This window comes from Rhea pennata, chromosome Z, assembly GCF_028389875.1.
Source record: "Rhea pennata isolate bPtePen1 chromosome Z, bPtePen1.pri, whole genome shotgun sequence".
NCBI classification, from domain to species: Eukaryota; Metazoa; Chordata; class Aves; order Rheiformes; family Rheidae; genus Rhea; species Rhea pennata.
Window position 1 is genome coordinate 66,092,108 of NC_084702.1, and position 16,210 is coordinate 66,108,317.

Consider the following 16,210-nt stretch of genomic DNA (forward strand, 5'->3'; position numbering starts at 1 on the left):
GGGTGATATGTCAAATGTGGTTTCTCTCCAGCTATATTTCACCTAATACGTTCCAGAGCATCCTTCATGAATAACGCGGCTGCTGTGATTACCTGCAGTTCAAAAAGGGAGTAAGGTGTGCTAAATAACATGGCCCTGTTTATGGTCTTTCACAGGCTGAAAACCAGCAGGTCAAATGCTATCCCAGAGCAGGTGTGTTGCTTTCTTGAAGTTGTGCCCATTGACACTACAGCAGGTTTGGCCCATGACATTGCCTGTTCTGCTTTCACAGGGAGGCAATGAATGATAGCATATATTCTGCCTTAATCCTGCAAACGTTGATTTCTGAAGTCTTCCTATCAGTAGGACTTCTACTGTTAAAGCACCTCATCGAGGAGGAGCACTGGGAGGATCCAGGGGTAAGAACAGGATAGGATTGGTGCAACTAAGAAAAAAGATTATTTTCACACCTGGCAAAACACACAATCGTGTTTCTAGCTAAGAATAATAATCCTGCTGAAGCGCATAGGACTATGTGGAGGTACGCCTGACATCGGCCGAAATGCTGCACAAAATTGAGCCTTCTTCTAGCCGCTGCTAAGGGTGGGGCTTTAAACAATTTTCTTCCACAGTAGCCAGGGAGGTAAGGTCATACTTTATTTCCTGTAATTTACAACCTGTTCTGTTCAGTAAACCTTCAGCGCTTGGAAGGAATGGATGTGAGCTTAGTCACTGTTTGTGCCATTCTAACAGTTGCGGTCAGCCAGACATCTGAGAGTAAGTAATGTACTTCATCTATATTTTAATTTCTTAAAGCAAAAAAGAAAAGAAAAAACTGCTTAGAATTGAGTCTGCTTAAGCCTTTACAGCTCTGTAAGGGATCAAAATTGATAGCTGTAAGGTCTGTGCTGTAGCCTGAGAAAATTTGTAAAGTGAAAGCCTGTCTGTTAAACTAAATAGAACAGTTGCCATTTGTTTTAATGGAATTAAGATTTCACCTTAGCTTTTCCTTAATGTTTCCATAACAGGTCAGGGGACTTTGTTTCTCTAAAGTGGTTTAAACACATAAATACCAGGTGGGTTATTTGTCAAATATTATCAAGAACATGGTAGCTGAGACATTTTAACTGCCAAAGGCAAACGACCTTTAAAGCAGTAATTTCTCAAGGGAATCTATAGACAAAATTTCACTGTCTAAAGGGATCTCTTGTTCAACTACAATTTCCTCTTTCCAGGCTCCTTGAGAGGGAATATGTTTAGAAAAGCCCTTGATCTTTTTCCTTTAAAAGGAGATTGCCCTGAATGGCAAAGATTTCAAACACATTTTTTTTTTATGACACACTTCATGTAATTGGTTTCTTATATGCAGAAAAGAGGCTTTGCTTAAAGCTTTGCCCAGTAATCAATGTAGTATGTCTTGAGGAGTCAAGAGACCTAATAAAATAACACTTTTGTGTTTTTCTTTTCTTTCATTGCTTTTTGTTTTCTTGCATTTTAATTGAAATATTTCAAAACAGAGTTGAGTAGCCAGTCCTTTGCTTGAATTCTTAGTTTTTCTTTGTAACTTTCTGTTATCAAATAAGCTGTATTCTTAGCGAAGATAACAAACTCCCAAATTCTGGCGAGCTTCACCCTTTCAGATACTTTTTTCTCAAGCCATTAAGAGCAGAAACTGCTCAGTCCCCTGTGAATTTAGACAACACATGGACAAATCTGCCTTTAAACTTTATCGGGTTAAGATGGCCCCTGCACCTGCTGGCCTCCGGAGGCTCTGCAAGTTCTTTTCCGGTCAGCAAGGTCTTGTAGGATAGGAAGGGCATGTGCACACCTAGGTCAAAGTAAAGGTTTTCTGAGACTATGTTCTTTCATATTAAGCTCTCTAGCACAGAGGAAGTCGCTTCATCACCTAATTTGCCTCATAAAACGATGCTCCACGTTTAACAACAGCCCTCAGTAGAAACAGGCAGAACTGCCTAAGGTTGGGGACAGGCAGCCGCAGCCTGACTCGACCCAGCGGACGGGTTGGGCTGCTTAGGCTCGGCCCCGGGCACCCATCTCAGTGGCACAGTGCAGGCACGGAAATAAAATTTGGCCTGGTAAACACAAATCCAGAAAGGTTTCCTTTCCCTGCGGACCTCCGCGGAGCAGTAGCTGTGGGAAGGAGAGTGGGGAAAGCCCTCTGGTGGCCAAAATTACATGTGGGCATGGTCGTGGGCACGGCCTTGCCGGACACGACCACAAAAATGACACGGATCAGAACTGTTTTTGTCTAAATGTGAAGCAGAACGGTTTTTTAATTCTTAAAATATTTAAGAATTTTTACAGTTTTTGTTTTTGAAGACCCTGATATTCTTCTATCAGCATGTTGTTGTCAGCACTGGGGAGTTAGAGCAGTCCAGCATTTTAATACCTCTAGTAAAGCTGGCAGCATTGAATGAAAGACTGTGTAGCAGATTAGACAAGAGAATTCATTCTTATTTTAAAGGTGGTTGGTTTGAATTTAATTTTGGAAACAGAGGTTTTGTAAAAGCTCCAGCATGTTTCCTCTTTAAGATATGAAGAGATAAATTTGATATTAAGGGAAAAAAAAAGTTAAATGCTACAAGGTTCGAATAACAAGTAAATAAGGAAGCGTGTGCCTCCCCTGAAGCAGATAGCTGGAGTTGTTACGATCGAGTTATTCCACTGATGCTGCTCTGGTAGGAGTGAGGGTCGCCTGAGCGGTCTGGGCAGTGGGTTCCCTCTTAAACTGAGTTGCTTCACAAGAAAAAAGATGCGCGTTCGCACGTTTTATGTGATAATGTGTGAGGTATTACGTGGTCCGTTTTTGCTAGGAATGGCAAAAATTGCACCTTCTAATAAAGCACTAGATACTCGTGTTTCTTTGGCTGCTTCAGTATCACACAGTGTTTCGGCAATTTTCAGCCTGTGTTTCCCTCTGCTCGACGCTCCAGCTGCACCGCCCAGCCTGTGTGTCATCGGGTGCAGCAGGATCCTGACAACTGGTTATTGCTTTCTTCAAGTGCAGTCGATTCCCCAGGTTTAGTTCGTTTGCGCTTTTGTGTCCTTATACTTTTCCCGGTATATATAGTCTTACTCTTATTTCACGCCTCAGTGTTTCCAGCTGTCGCCCCACTGAGGTTCTGTTCTCTTCACCATCTTAAAGGAGACAAAGTGAATAAGCCCTGGAATCCAGACTGAAAAATATGAACAATTTTAAAAATCATTGCTCCATGGTGAAGGCCATGCATCCAACACTTCACAAAGGATGCAAACTGCATCGGAAGACAAGTCCCTGGTAGTACCCACGTCCTGTATAGACTGTGCAGAGCTGGATTTTGACGGAGGTCCCGGTTTTGTCGGCGGCGTTGTTCCCATGCACAGGCACAGACAGCTAACAGATTGATGTTGATCTGAGGAACAATCACACATTTCAAAATCATGACCTACATGACATACCCATCTGCCCACCTCCAGCGAGGCTTCCAGCCTTGAAAATGTCCATATTAGCAGCAGTCCTCATAGCAGAACAGGAAAAGCATCATTGAATTTGTATTTATTCTGGGCCACAGTATTATGATTTACACTTTATTTATTGTTATTTCAGTGGCCTAGCATCCTTTCTAGATCTCTTTGCCTGTTACTCAGAATTATGCTTTAATTACTACACAGTCAGAATCATAGGAACAGATTAAGGCATTTTGCAACATCCGAGTTCCCCATCTCATCTCCTACTATTAAGCAACATCCTTGCTTTTACAGAGTACCACTATTCTACATTTGCCAAGAATTCTAGGATCCTGCTTTGTTCACCTGCCAACCAGGATCAGAGCCTTCCTCATAATGAAACAGTTATTGACTTGCTTTGGGTTAAGCTGAAAAGACCTGCTTTGAGGTACTGAATTCTTAAAACAGCCTCAAGTTTGTTTAGATGAACGTTTTCTGGCAGCTTCTTGAACAAATGAGTACTAAATGATCCACCTTATAGTAGTTAATACAGAGCATACATTATATGTACAGTAATTTGCCTTCCATAGACAGCACCTGGATTCTACGTTCATAAACCAACAACACTGGATTAAGAGGTGAAACTTGTCTATGGAAATGGCCTGAGTATTTTAGTATATAGCATGTCCTGACTAAGTGAGTGATCAATCCAATTAATCAATGCAAGTTTGTTTGTTTTTTTTTCCTCGTCATACAAAGCCTGCTTTGTAGCTGTATAAGAATTCCATTAGGAAACATTACTGCCTAAAGCTATTAATCTCAGGTGTGATACGGAAAAATCAAGCAGGTTTTTATTCAAATGTGCTAAATGATGTAGTCTTGCTAGAAAGACAAAGCTTCCTATGCTGTGAAAGCTCTCTTTTCTCTCCACTTCTTTCAAAATTAATAAAACTATGTATAACATGTTAAATAAATCCAGTGCAAAGATTAGCACTAATGTATTCCAGAAGCCTCAGTGGCAAAGCATGCACCGAAAATGGAGGTTCTTTCTAGGCATCTTTGGAAGAGAAGATGGGCAGGTGAAGGTATTTCCCAGGTTATTCCTTGCTCACTTTCTGCAAGGGTGTATGCTTAATTTGTTCCAGTGGACTTTTCTGCAAGATTAAATTATTTGGATGCCCCCAAAACATATGAAACAGAGACTTCAAAAAGCAGTAAGTGTTTCCCTGGAGAGAATTCCCAAGAAAGAAAGATGAGAACAGATAATAAAACCTGCCAAAATAACAAAAGAGCAATCCCTGAGGGGACTTCAGGGACTTTCAAGATTCATCACTAAGCGTGTTGATCCTCTCAGCTGCTTCTTAAGCTTGTTGGTTAAAGAGGCTCCATGTCAGACAACAGGTCTAAATACCTCTTGGGTAAGCAGCGGTAGGATGCATTTCTGGTTGAGTCATCGACAAACACAGAGACAAATGAAATAGGCATCACAGGAAAAATCTCTCAGAGGACACACGGAAGACCAGAGCAACATCGTTGTGAAAAAATACAATTCTTTTCTTTTAACCATTGTTTAGACCAGTGATTACTAACTAATGAGCCTAGTCTAATTGCTGAAACTCAGTGATATTTCTGGTATAGGGTTAGGCTGCATTCACTAGCTTTGCTTATTACCTCCTGCTTCTACCCCATTGTGGGATGAGAAAGTAATCATGGTAATGACGGACCGGGCAGCAGAGCTCCAGTATGGCTAGGCGCTGGGCCTCTGCTCTAGGAGAACAGTGTCCTCTCTTCTGTGGAGGACGCTGCTGGGGCTGAGGCTCTGGGGAAATACAGCAGTCCCTTGATTCACTGCCTGTAGTTCTTACTATCCGAGTAAAAATAATAATTAAAAAAAAAACTACTTTGAAAACTGACTTCTATTTAGGAAGGTACAAGTTATCACAATAATCTGTCATTACAAGGTTTGCAGATGACATTTTCCTGTTGTCTGACAGAAGAACCCTGATACTGTGTATTCATCTGTGATTCAAAGAAAATTAATGTCTATTTGCCATACTGCAACTGCACTTTCATGCAAAGAAGAAAAAATATTTAAAATATATATATTTTTTTTGTCAGAAAAGTGAAGTGAGTGCAGCTTGGAATTTCACAAGGAAATATCCATACAACCTTGTTAAAAAAAGACACACCTCCATTAGAAAGTCACTAGCAGGTTTCTCAGTCTCTGTAAGGAACACTTTTGTCTCTGTAGCAGATAAGCACCACTTCATTCATGTTCCACTGCAAAACTTCAACCTGCTTTCTTTTGGTGTAACGCACTAGCTTCACATGCAGTCTGCTGTGTGTTCTCCTATTTAGAGGTAAGGCTTTTTGCATTGCTCTATAAATCAGCTGGGAGTGGTTTAATGCTGCAGTTCAAAGATTGACTGAGCATCCGGTAATTGCATTCAGTCTAAAATTGCTACTTATGGAAGGGAATCTGGCACATGAGTGACTAATGAGATATTCACAAGATCACTTAGGGGCATCAAGAATTTTGCTTTATATTTCTTACATGAGTTCGTGTGTATTTTTCCTTGTACAGCTACAAAACTGCATCAGAATTTATTCTTCATTTTCAGTTATAAGGTATGCAAAGGACAGTACAGCATAGATGGTGCAGATCTGGGTAACAGAGCAAGTGGTGTTTCTAAGTACAGAAAGCGGGTAAAGACAAGAGATTATAGCTAGTGGAGCAAATAGGTGAGAAAGTTTAGGACACAGCTACATCACTGTAAAACTTTCTGTGATATCCACAGGAGTCTGGCAGCACTGGCCTTGCTGTGTTTTACCAGAAGAAGCACGAGACTAGACCTCTCCAAAAAGCACAGCTGACAACCTCACATAGAGTTCAAGACACAATTACTCCTCCTTGAGCTTTTATCCTGCATAATCCTTCTGCTAGAAGCTGACTGGCAGCAGCAGAAGTTCATATTTTAGTGTCACTAACACTGTCTTGAGCCCTCAGAAAAAGCTCACTTATTGATGCTCAGTGAGCTTACCTCCCATTTGCAAACATTAATTAATTGGCTTCACAAACAGTATGCTACTGGACACGGAAAAGACAACAAGGAAATAATCCAGGTAACATAAGATAATTAATCCTTCTGCAGCACAGTCCTTCTCTCTGGCTTGATGCAGAGGCAGTTGCTAGGCCAACGGGTTTCTTTCAGCCTCATTTGTTTGTGACTGTGAAGTCCCAGGGCTCTATTGTCTCTCCCACCGGGTTGGGCGACCTCCTGCAAGCTGTAGCAGATAGTGTGACCAGCCTTCAGCAACTCCTGCTACCTTGCTAGCTGCTGCAACTAACTGCTGCAGCTCTGCTGATGTCCAACATTTTTGCAGTACTCAGCAAGACTCCTTGGAGCAAACAGAGCACACAGTCTTCTTGCTTACAAGAAACTTTTTTAAGAGGCTTCCTCATCTTCCTGTTTACGGGCACCTTTCTTTCAGCAGGCTTTTCCTGCTTCTTTTTTTTCTTGTGCTTCAACTCTTGTACTCCAAGACTAAGTGATTACCTAGGGAATAGCCTGGTATACAGACCAGGAAAATAATTCTATTCAAAACACAGAGAAAGGAGACTCCCTCCCACTGCTCCCATCCACTGATGGGGACATAGGAGCCCTTGCTGTGCTCACTTTGAAGCAAGGGTTTGAACCTGAGACCCTCACATCCTCGATAAATCACTCAGCCATCTAGCTTTGGTTGTCCTTGAGCTGGTGGAGGGAATCCTTTTTAGAAGGTATAGTGGGAAGAAAATCAAACACCAAAATCTTCATATTTGTCACCAAAAATTCTTGAGTTTTCATGTTCTTTTTAAGCTTTAGTAACTTTTCTATCAAAGTGGTATTAGCAAGCAGGTAAAGATCTGCAGGAGATTATTCCTTAGCAGAGATGCGTTCAGTCCTGAACCTCCAAGCCCTTGGAAGAAGAGCAGAGCAGAGAAAAGAAGCATTAATTATTTCAAATCCAGCAACAGCATTAATTATTTCAAAAACAAAAGATAATGTGGCTGATTCAAACTTGCAAAGCAGTATTTTTAAATTACACTCCTAAATACTTCCTGTGTCATTAATGTTGGTGATCATCTTCCACAAATAAAATAAAGTTTTTTTTTAACTGTACCAAGCCTTTACAGATGTGTGCATAGGAAGAGATGGAGAAGCTGTTCTTTTAATAATAAAAACACACATCTCTGTGATAGGAGAGGTCAAAAGGATGCTATCTCATCTAATAAGCTATAAAGATGAACTAACCCTTGACAAGTCAAGCTATGGTTTGTCCCCTTCATATCTGTTATTTCTAATTTTGTTATTACTCTTTTCAGCTTTGTTTCCTGGGGCCTTTAGCTGTTGCACAAAAATTTCAGATGAAATTCCCAAAGGAATTCTCCAAAGAGCGGAGAGGTTTGACATCCAGAAAGCTGATGGCCTGTGTCACTTAGAAGCCATCATGTAAGAGATGATTTGGGTGATTTTCTATGAAAGGGGTACTTCAAATCAAAAGCTGTTAGATGCCATTTAAGCAAGTAAAATCTTAGTATGCTAACATCAATTCAATGAAAAATAAGCTCCTGTGTAATTTAAAAACTATCTTTTGTGTGTTATTTAAACTTCTAATTGTTAAATTTGAATTTCCAGTATTAATATTGATCATTATTCAGCCTATACTAACTCTGAAACTTGCTTTTCTTTCAGCACTGAAGAAGGACTCATGCACCTTAAAGCTTCTCTTTTTTTTCCCAACTGTTGGCCCAGTCTCCCTACAAACCTTGCTTAAATTAATTAAATCAGCTTCACTTTAATACCTAGGCTATTTCTAATTAATGTATTTTTGAGAGTGGTACAATATCACACTGTTTGGGTTAAATTGATACATTTTAAACAAATCCTAGTGAGTACCTTTTGTTCTTAGACACTTTGATGATGATGATGATAAAATGCTGTAGTTATGTATTTCCAGTACAAATGTACTGTTTTACAATGTAATTGTCTTCAGACTCAGTGAAGAAGAAAAGCATTTTCTACTGATTTGGGAAAACAATATAATCATGAAAACCTTAGATCCTAACTTTACAGTATCTGAAATGGGACAAAAGCTAATAAACACTATATAGCGAAGTGTAACTTTGCAGCCTACATATATGAGGGATATGTATGATAATTTTACAAAGAGGATTTTTTTTACATTTTTTCTTTGACACTGACAATTATTTCTCTCTATTATTTCTGGCAGTCTCTACATAGAAGGCAGAAAGTTCTGTGTAAGCCCACAGATTAGAAAAGTTAAGAAATGGATGAAAAAGAAGAGGTTAAAGAAACACAGAAAAAGTGATAGAAGACAAAGAAGAACCAAAACTAAAAAGAAAGAGAGAAGAAACAGTAACACAGTGAAGCAAGCCCCATAATGCAGACACCTGTGGACTACGGCACTGTGTACAAAGAAAGCAGAATTCATCAACGATGGGTGATTGTAGCACTAAAATGACCTTTCAAATATCCAGTATCTAAGGAAAAATGGTGTTAGAAAACATCACCTGAACACAAGACTCTTGCTGGTCAGAATACCAGCAAAATGACAAGGTCTTTTGGACAAAGTCTTGTAGTACACGCTCTGCCTTATCTCCTAGATCTACAACAGACTTAAATTCTCCTTTCTCCTATCTGGCTTTCATGGCTACCTCCCCCGTAACTTCTGCTCTAACATCCCATTAGACAGTTCCTTCTGCTTGCTCCATTTCTCCTGGTCCCATCCTTAATCCCTTTCTGTCCTGTTCTCTTTTTGCAATCATGTTTCTGCAATACCTGTGTACTTCTGTCTATTTTGTTTTCTCACAGTCATGAACTTGAATTTTTTTCTGACACAACTTTACAGTTACGTCAGTTATAATTTTACCTGGTCACTAGTCCACTTCAACTTGGCAAAAAGCAAGGTATCTTTTTCCTATTCCAGACTGTCTGTGCTTTCAGCTGTTATTATCACCAGAAATATCATTCTGCTGTTCATCAGACTCAAAAGTGTGGCATCCAAAACCATGCAACAAAATCATTTCCATTGCTTTTACTCATTTCTTTCCCCATTCAAATTATTTGACTGCATCCTTTGTACCCTTTTTTGCTGAATTTCTTTTAATTGCCATCGAGGGTTGCTGATCAGGGCCTTTCTTGGGGGGCTGCTAATGATGCCAATCTGGCCACCTACTCCATAGCCTTCCTCCTACTGCACTTCACTGTCTTCCACTGTGTGGCACAGTCTCCAGTTCCTTCCCTCCTTCCTTGAAATGCTTCAAACTAATGTAATATTCCTACAATGCCATCTTAATCCAAGGCACTTTTCCCTCAGAGAAGCACACATGGAAAGTAACACATAAGAGAAAAATAAGAGATCTTAAAAAGAGCTAAGTGCCATAGAATGCATACTCAAAATATTTTCCTGATGAGCCAAAAATACTTCACATAGGAGTATAATCCTCATATTCCTCCTCTTCCCCTGTTGATTAGTTTGTTGTTCTCATTCATTGCATTTGATTTAAATTAGCTGCTCAGAGATGTCTCTTGTGTTTGTTTTATAATTTTCAGGTCTTAACTATATTTTGGAAAAATGAGAAAATGTACAGCAGGTGACAATAGGCAGAAGTAGCTGCTAATAGGCTTCCAAACTAAAATAAAGGGGAATGTGTGTAGCAAGATCACTAGAGGATAGATGTGCTCCCACAGCTGATGAAAGAAACTCCTTCAAATCAGATAAGAAAGTAATTATCACTTCTGATGAGCCAACAGTATCCTAACAGGGATGATGCAACTGTTCTAACTGTTCCTCCACTTTCTATAGAATATCACGTACAGTATATACATTTGCATAGCTCCATCCTCTGCCTGCTAAAATGACATGTAGAAACTGCTCTGCCAGGAGCAGAAGTCAGGATTATTCTCTCTGATTGTGAACATGTGCAGAAAGAAGCTGATGCCTGTTACACCAGGCTGGGGAAGTGGAAGAAGTGCCTCTGACTGATGCAGATTGAAATTTGTTGCATACATTTTCCATCATTTCATTTGCATTCTGATACTACACTTCTAAGATACCACAGTGCTACAGTGAATGTGTATTAGAAAGAATCCGGCCCTAATGGGCCGAGGTCAGCAGAGCACCAAGACTGCCAAGTTGCTCAAATGTGTTATGCTGCATTTATCACTATCTTACTCTTTCTGGCAGTCCTGTTTCTTTAGTTCCTCATGCTCTGCTACTGATTCCAAATTTAGCTTTGCACTTCCCTCTTGAGTCAGGTATCTTCAGGTGGATTTATGATGACATTTCAGTGCCTTATAGCTTTCCCATCATCCAGCCACTGGCCTTTTTCAGCAAACTATGGAGTGTACCCTCATTTCCATGCCTGTTCTATCAGAGATATCCATCATATCACAGTATTAGAGCTATGTATCTAACTTCCCAGGCTGGTGTAGGTGTGTCTGAGGCTCCTGTGACTTGCATGTACAGAATTTTTGAGTATCCCCATGTGGCAGAGGCAAATCAAGAAGTTTGGGAGACTGGAGAAAGAAGGGTGCAAACTCAAGCTGACAGAAAAAAAGGAGCATAAATAAGGATAAGAAAAAGTGAAATTGTGGTTCCAGATGAGACAACAACAGCAGCTGTGAGCAAGGGTGAGAATTCTTGGAATACTCAAGTCTATAACAAAAATGTCTCTGTAATTTTAATTATGGGATGTTATGAGTTGCTGGGAAGCTACATAAAGTTCTGGCTTGCAGACCTGTTCTCTGCCAGTTGAAAGAATGCACACAGCTCACTCATTCATTTCTCTACTTTGGAAAGCAGTATCTGCTTCCTAGAGGTCACCAATTTTTATAGTCAGCTGTCTTTCCTCCTTCCTCTGCCAAATCCAAGGTTCCTAGGTGCTCAAAAATTACTGTTTCATATTTGAAATTATAACATGGCTGCAGTTCTTCCTCTTATGCCTACTGTATAAAGGAAGCAAAGTGTAATCTAAATGATTTTTATAGTTTTCTAATAGCTGGAATTGTTACAAGACATGAGCATTTTCCATGTCACTAATATGACAAGACTCAGCCAGGTATGCAACTCAAATACTACTAAAATACTTGCATTTCCTGGGCCAAATTTAAAAGACAGGCTTTGATAGTTTCATTTACATCTTCAGGTTCTTCAGAGCATATGTTATCTCATGATAGGTTCTTCTGGGTTCAGTAGATCAACCTGAGATTATCAGAAGATAGAAGTCATCTCTCACCTGCCAAGTGTGTTTCTAATTTGGATTCAAGTGCATTTTGTTTGCACATGGGTATGGAATTAGGAAAAAGATCTGTAAGTCATCTAACAATTTCCCCCGTGTTGGTTTCTAAAGTATCAAAATAGCCCTTAAAGTTCTAACACCTGGTGCAGTTTCATTTATTCCTAAACACTGACACACAAATACGTACAAGAAAAGCATCCCAGAATAGTGAATTATAAATATTAGTGTGATCTCTTTGACTGCAATACTGTGTGTGAGATTTTCAGTCAATTCTTAAAGTAAGTCTGTACTAATGTGGTTCTCAGTAAAAACACAAACTTTATTTGACTTAAGTGACCTCACACATGTTGTACCTGAACATTATTTTTGACCTTTGCTATTTGTGTACTTGGCAAAAAAAATAAAATCAATATTTTTTTCAGTAAAGTCATCTCAACATCTTGTTTTTCAGAAGAGATTATTACATCATATGACTTGGTTTTCCCTGAGGATAGTGGCTAGAGCCACGCTTTCAAAGGGTTTAGATGCCTAAAGATGCAGTTTGGCTGCTTCTCAAAACCCCAGTGAGTATGCTAATGACTTAGAAGTCTGGTTCTGACTGAATTCAACTGAGGCTTAGAATTCATTTAGTTAGGCCCGTAATTATTATAATTTTCTTGAAAATTCCAGTAGATTCACTCTTAAATAGCTTTAAGAATCTGTCCCTTTTTACTATTTATTTTAAGAGCTATTACCACAACTTAATATGATAGTCTCTATCTCTGTGGAAGGCTTAGGAAAAATGTCACAGATACAATTGCTTGGCAATTACTAAATAAAAGCAAAGAATCTGTTGCATCTGTTAAGACAAATCCATCCTAAATTTGATACAGTGACTTAAAGCTAGAGCTAAGAGAGAATCATAAGGCGACAAACATAGTAGCATTTTTCTTTCAAACACTACTGGATTAGGAGCTCTCACCCACTTTTACACAAGAGAGAAATGGTAAGAGAGACCTAAATTCAAACTCCTCTTTTATCAAAGTGAAATCAAATGGTAAATGGATTTTAATAGAGGAATAGGAAGTATTGTTTGTCCTCTACTAGCAAGATCTGAGCCTTGTTACAAGGTTATTCTGAGTTTCTTCAGTAGCAGCATCTTTAGTAAATGGTTTTTCTTAGGTTTCCAGCTCTAAGATTGCTAAGATGCAGTACTCATTTTGCGATAGTAATCCAAATATACCAAATACAGTCTTTATTAAAGTCTCTCTCTGTTAACAAATAAGTCATTGGGCAGACCAATTAAGTTTTACAACTATGAAAGCAGAATGACCTGAATTATTACAAGTTGGGCTGGAATTGTGGCAATTATGTGTCTGGAGTATAATTTGATTAGAGGGTTATAATTAACTACCTAAGAGATCTGGAACAAGATCTACCAACCACTTAAATGTTATTATTGCAATCTATCCCAGAAATCCATATAAAGTAATTACAGTATCGTAACAGCAGTATAGAAAGGTCCTTTCTTGTGAAGATAATAGTAATTTTTATAAAATCTATAGTATTTAACTTATTAAAATACTAAATAAAATAAGCTTAACTTCATGGCATCTCGAGTGAATTCAAAATAATATCTCATTTTTTTAATATTTCATAACTTGTTCCAAATAGGGTATATATTTTCTCTCAAATATAAGAGGTTCCATAAGACCCAAAGCTTGGAGTCTGTGGGTCCCTACTTGAGACAAGATTGAAGTTTTATCTAAACTTTATCCAAATGCTATGAATTCAGCTATTGAGATTTAATTATAGCTATCAGTTTCTGCAAAGTGTGCAGGTAAAATACAATGTACTGTCTAACAAGCTACTTTCATAGAAAAAATCTAAAAAGAGATTCTGTAATTTCATGTGCTTGTGGATATAACTGTTATATGAAAGATACACTAAAGAAAAAGCTGGTCCCATTAGACTCTTATTTCCAATAAAAAGGATTGCTGTTTGAAAACAACTGTACCCATAAGTTTATTCACTTACAATATTCTCAGTGACAGGCAAAGCAGATTAGAAGACTTATAAAATTTAAGAATAATAATCATGGTATTGAGACCAATTATAAAAGAAATTTTACTGGTTAATAAGAAGTAGTAGTAAATCTTACAATATAAAGAATTAGTCTGTCATGGAACCGTTCTGTAAAAAAAGAACACCTGAACTTGATGCATGTTTAAGTGAGCATCTGGATTCAGATACATACTAACAGATAAGTACAGTGCTTTAGATTAGATACCTAGATCCTGAATTTCACTTCATGTAATTATTGAATTACTATGATTGTAGTGTGTGTTTAATCTTGGCTTTATTATTCTAGGATATAAATTAAATTCCAGGAATTTTTTTTTCATATATTATTTTTAGCTATCCTTCATCATATGCAAGGTATAATCTTTAAATGTGCTTTGAAATAGGCACAATAGGAGAACATTGTTATCATTCTATTGGCTATAGGTAGTTATTTTTTTTCCAAATATATTACTTTAAACTGATAGCAATGATATCATGCATGTCTATCATCTTCTACATTCATATCATTTCTACAACATGGAAAGTTAATGTGAAAAGCTATGGAGAGTCATTCATAATCTTGTACCATGGAAAAAAAAGCACAGATAATACACATCCTTTCCTCAAGCTAACGTTAGTCATTTTGGCACCCTTTCTTAATCAGATCTATGAAGATATAATAAAAATTAGAAGCAAAAACTTTATAAGTGCTATTAACATCTGCATATCTTGTTGAAGAAACAGCTCAAAACTGCAAAAGACAATTTCCCTTTTGCTGTTTTGAAAGCAAGCATGACATTTATCAGAAAAAACATGCGACTGCAAGCTTACAGCCAAGCACATTTAAGCTCTCAGGGAGCAGCAAGGGCAGGCTGCTCTGCAAGGAAGCTGAGCCAGGAGCCGAGCGTCACAGCAAGGCAGGCAGGGGCAGCGACCTCACCGACGAGGGCATGGTCCCATAGTGCCCAAACAAAAAAAAAGCAGAGTGGGCCTGGCGATAGCAGCCAGGGTCAGCCAAGAGTCCCACGCTCTGGCCAGGTCCGTAATGATGAGGTAGCCGTGTGTCAAGCCGGGAAGTCAAGTCGGTGAGTTGGGACTGGCAAGGCCAGGCATGGGCATACCTGCAGCATCGCTCAGGCACGGGCCCGTGTTTGAACACGGCTCCTGGGTTAAGGGGGAAGAGACAGCTGAGGAGACCTCTCGTAGCTTTTTCACACACAGCTTTTTTCACCGCAGTTTGATCCATGATTACATGACTGCACTGTAGCAGAGCTGGCCTTGCACAGAGGCAGCTAAACCCCCAGAGAGGGGGGGAAAGGTGCACTCCGGGCTCCTTCAAAGCTCCCTCAAATTCAGTGAGATGGATTATTTCATCTCCTCCTGAACACTCTCTGAAGGCAGAACAGGCAATGTACCCCAATGCGAAGAAACATCATGCCACCGATGTACATAACGAGAGGCTGACATTAGGAACCAGTTCTGAAGTCTAAAACAAGGAAACGGTTTGATTTGTTTTGTGGGTGGAGGGAAAAAAAGGAGGAATTGAGGTTTTATATACTCAGGGCAGAAAAAGTCAAATCTTTCTAACAAGCAATCTGTGTGGTCTGTAGGCATGGAAGATACGGTGTGTTTATATAACATAACTATGCCATGGCCTACAGAATTTGCATTCTGTCAAAAAAAAATTTTCATCATTACAGATTGAATTTGGCTTGTGCACAGACTGACGTAAGCTTAGCAGCAGAACAGAGTAACAGGCAAACTTAAAACAAAATGTCCCAATTTCTCAGCAGTATTTCTCAATTCTTGTCCTAGGAAGAGCTGTGTTACAAATTGGTAATCTTACATGACGATAGCAGAATAGTTACAAATTTAATACAGATTGACAGAACAAGATAGGAATTAAGACTTTCAGTGAGAGTTTTCCCCTTCCCATTGCATTGTGTTTACCTGCTCCAATGTTGGTGCAATTAACCTGGTTGTTATGTCCTGATACTGTGTGTTGTCCTCCGCTGGCTGCAGCAAACAGGTGTCACGGAACCTGGCACCCTGTAAAGGGAGTATATTTCTTTGGCTTACTGTTTTGCAACTAAATGATCCAGGCTTTAAAATGTGTATGTGATTTTTATCTAGCACTTTCCCATTGCAACTAATGTTTATACTCCCCATAGTGCCAGGGAAGAATCCTGCGGGAACACTCCGGAGCCTACCCAGTAATAGCTCAGCTGGATATAAATCATCATAAAGCCCAAAGGCTACGGAGGTTGGTACTTGAAAACTGTGCATAAGCAAATTGTGAATGTGTCAAATAATGGTAACGTCATGAGATATGGCTTGACAGACCCTGCATTCAATGAGCTGGGAAGATTGTTACAGTAGGATCCTGGGCAAATAATGCTGAACCTTGGAGCTGTGAGGCAGTTTAACCGAAAAAAA

The 16,210-nt window shown here is 39.1% G+C and overlaps 1 protein-coding gene across 1 annotated transcript; it reads left to right on the forward strand.

Moving 5' to 3' along the window:
* The first annotated feature begins 692 nt into the window (after positions 1–692).
* CCL28 (C-C motif chemokine ligand 28) lies at positions 693–8,925 on the forward strand. The gene is made up of 3 exons (XM_062600575.1): positions 693–756; positions 7,793–7,919; positions 8,701–8,925. Exons 1-3 carry the CDS (start codon positions 693–695, stop codon positions 8,870–8,872), a joined length of 363 nt encoding a protein of 120 aa, XP_062456559.1. The 3' UTR covers positions 8,873–8,925.
* The last annotated feature ends 7,285 nt before the right edge of the window (positions 8,926–16,210 follow it).

Coding starts and splice junctions, on each gene's coding strand:
- CCL28 (XM_062600575.1), top strand. CDS start 693: ATGGATGTGAGCTTAGTCACTGTTTGTGCCATTCTAACAGTTGCGGTC. Junction 757..7,792: donor GGTCAGCCAGACATCTGAGA/GTAAGTAATGTA, acceptor TACTCTTTTCAG/CTTTGTTTCCTGGGGCCTTT. Junction 7,920..8,700: donor TGTCACTTAGAAGCCATCAT/GTAAGAGATGAT, acceptor TATTTCTGGCAG/TCTCTACATAGAAGGCAGAA.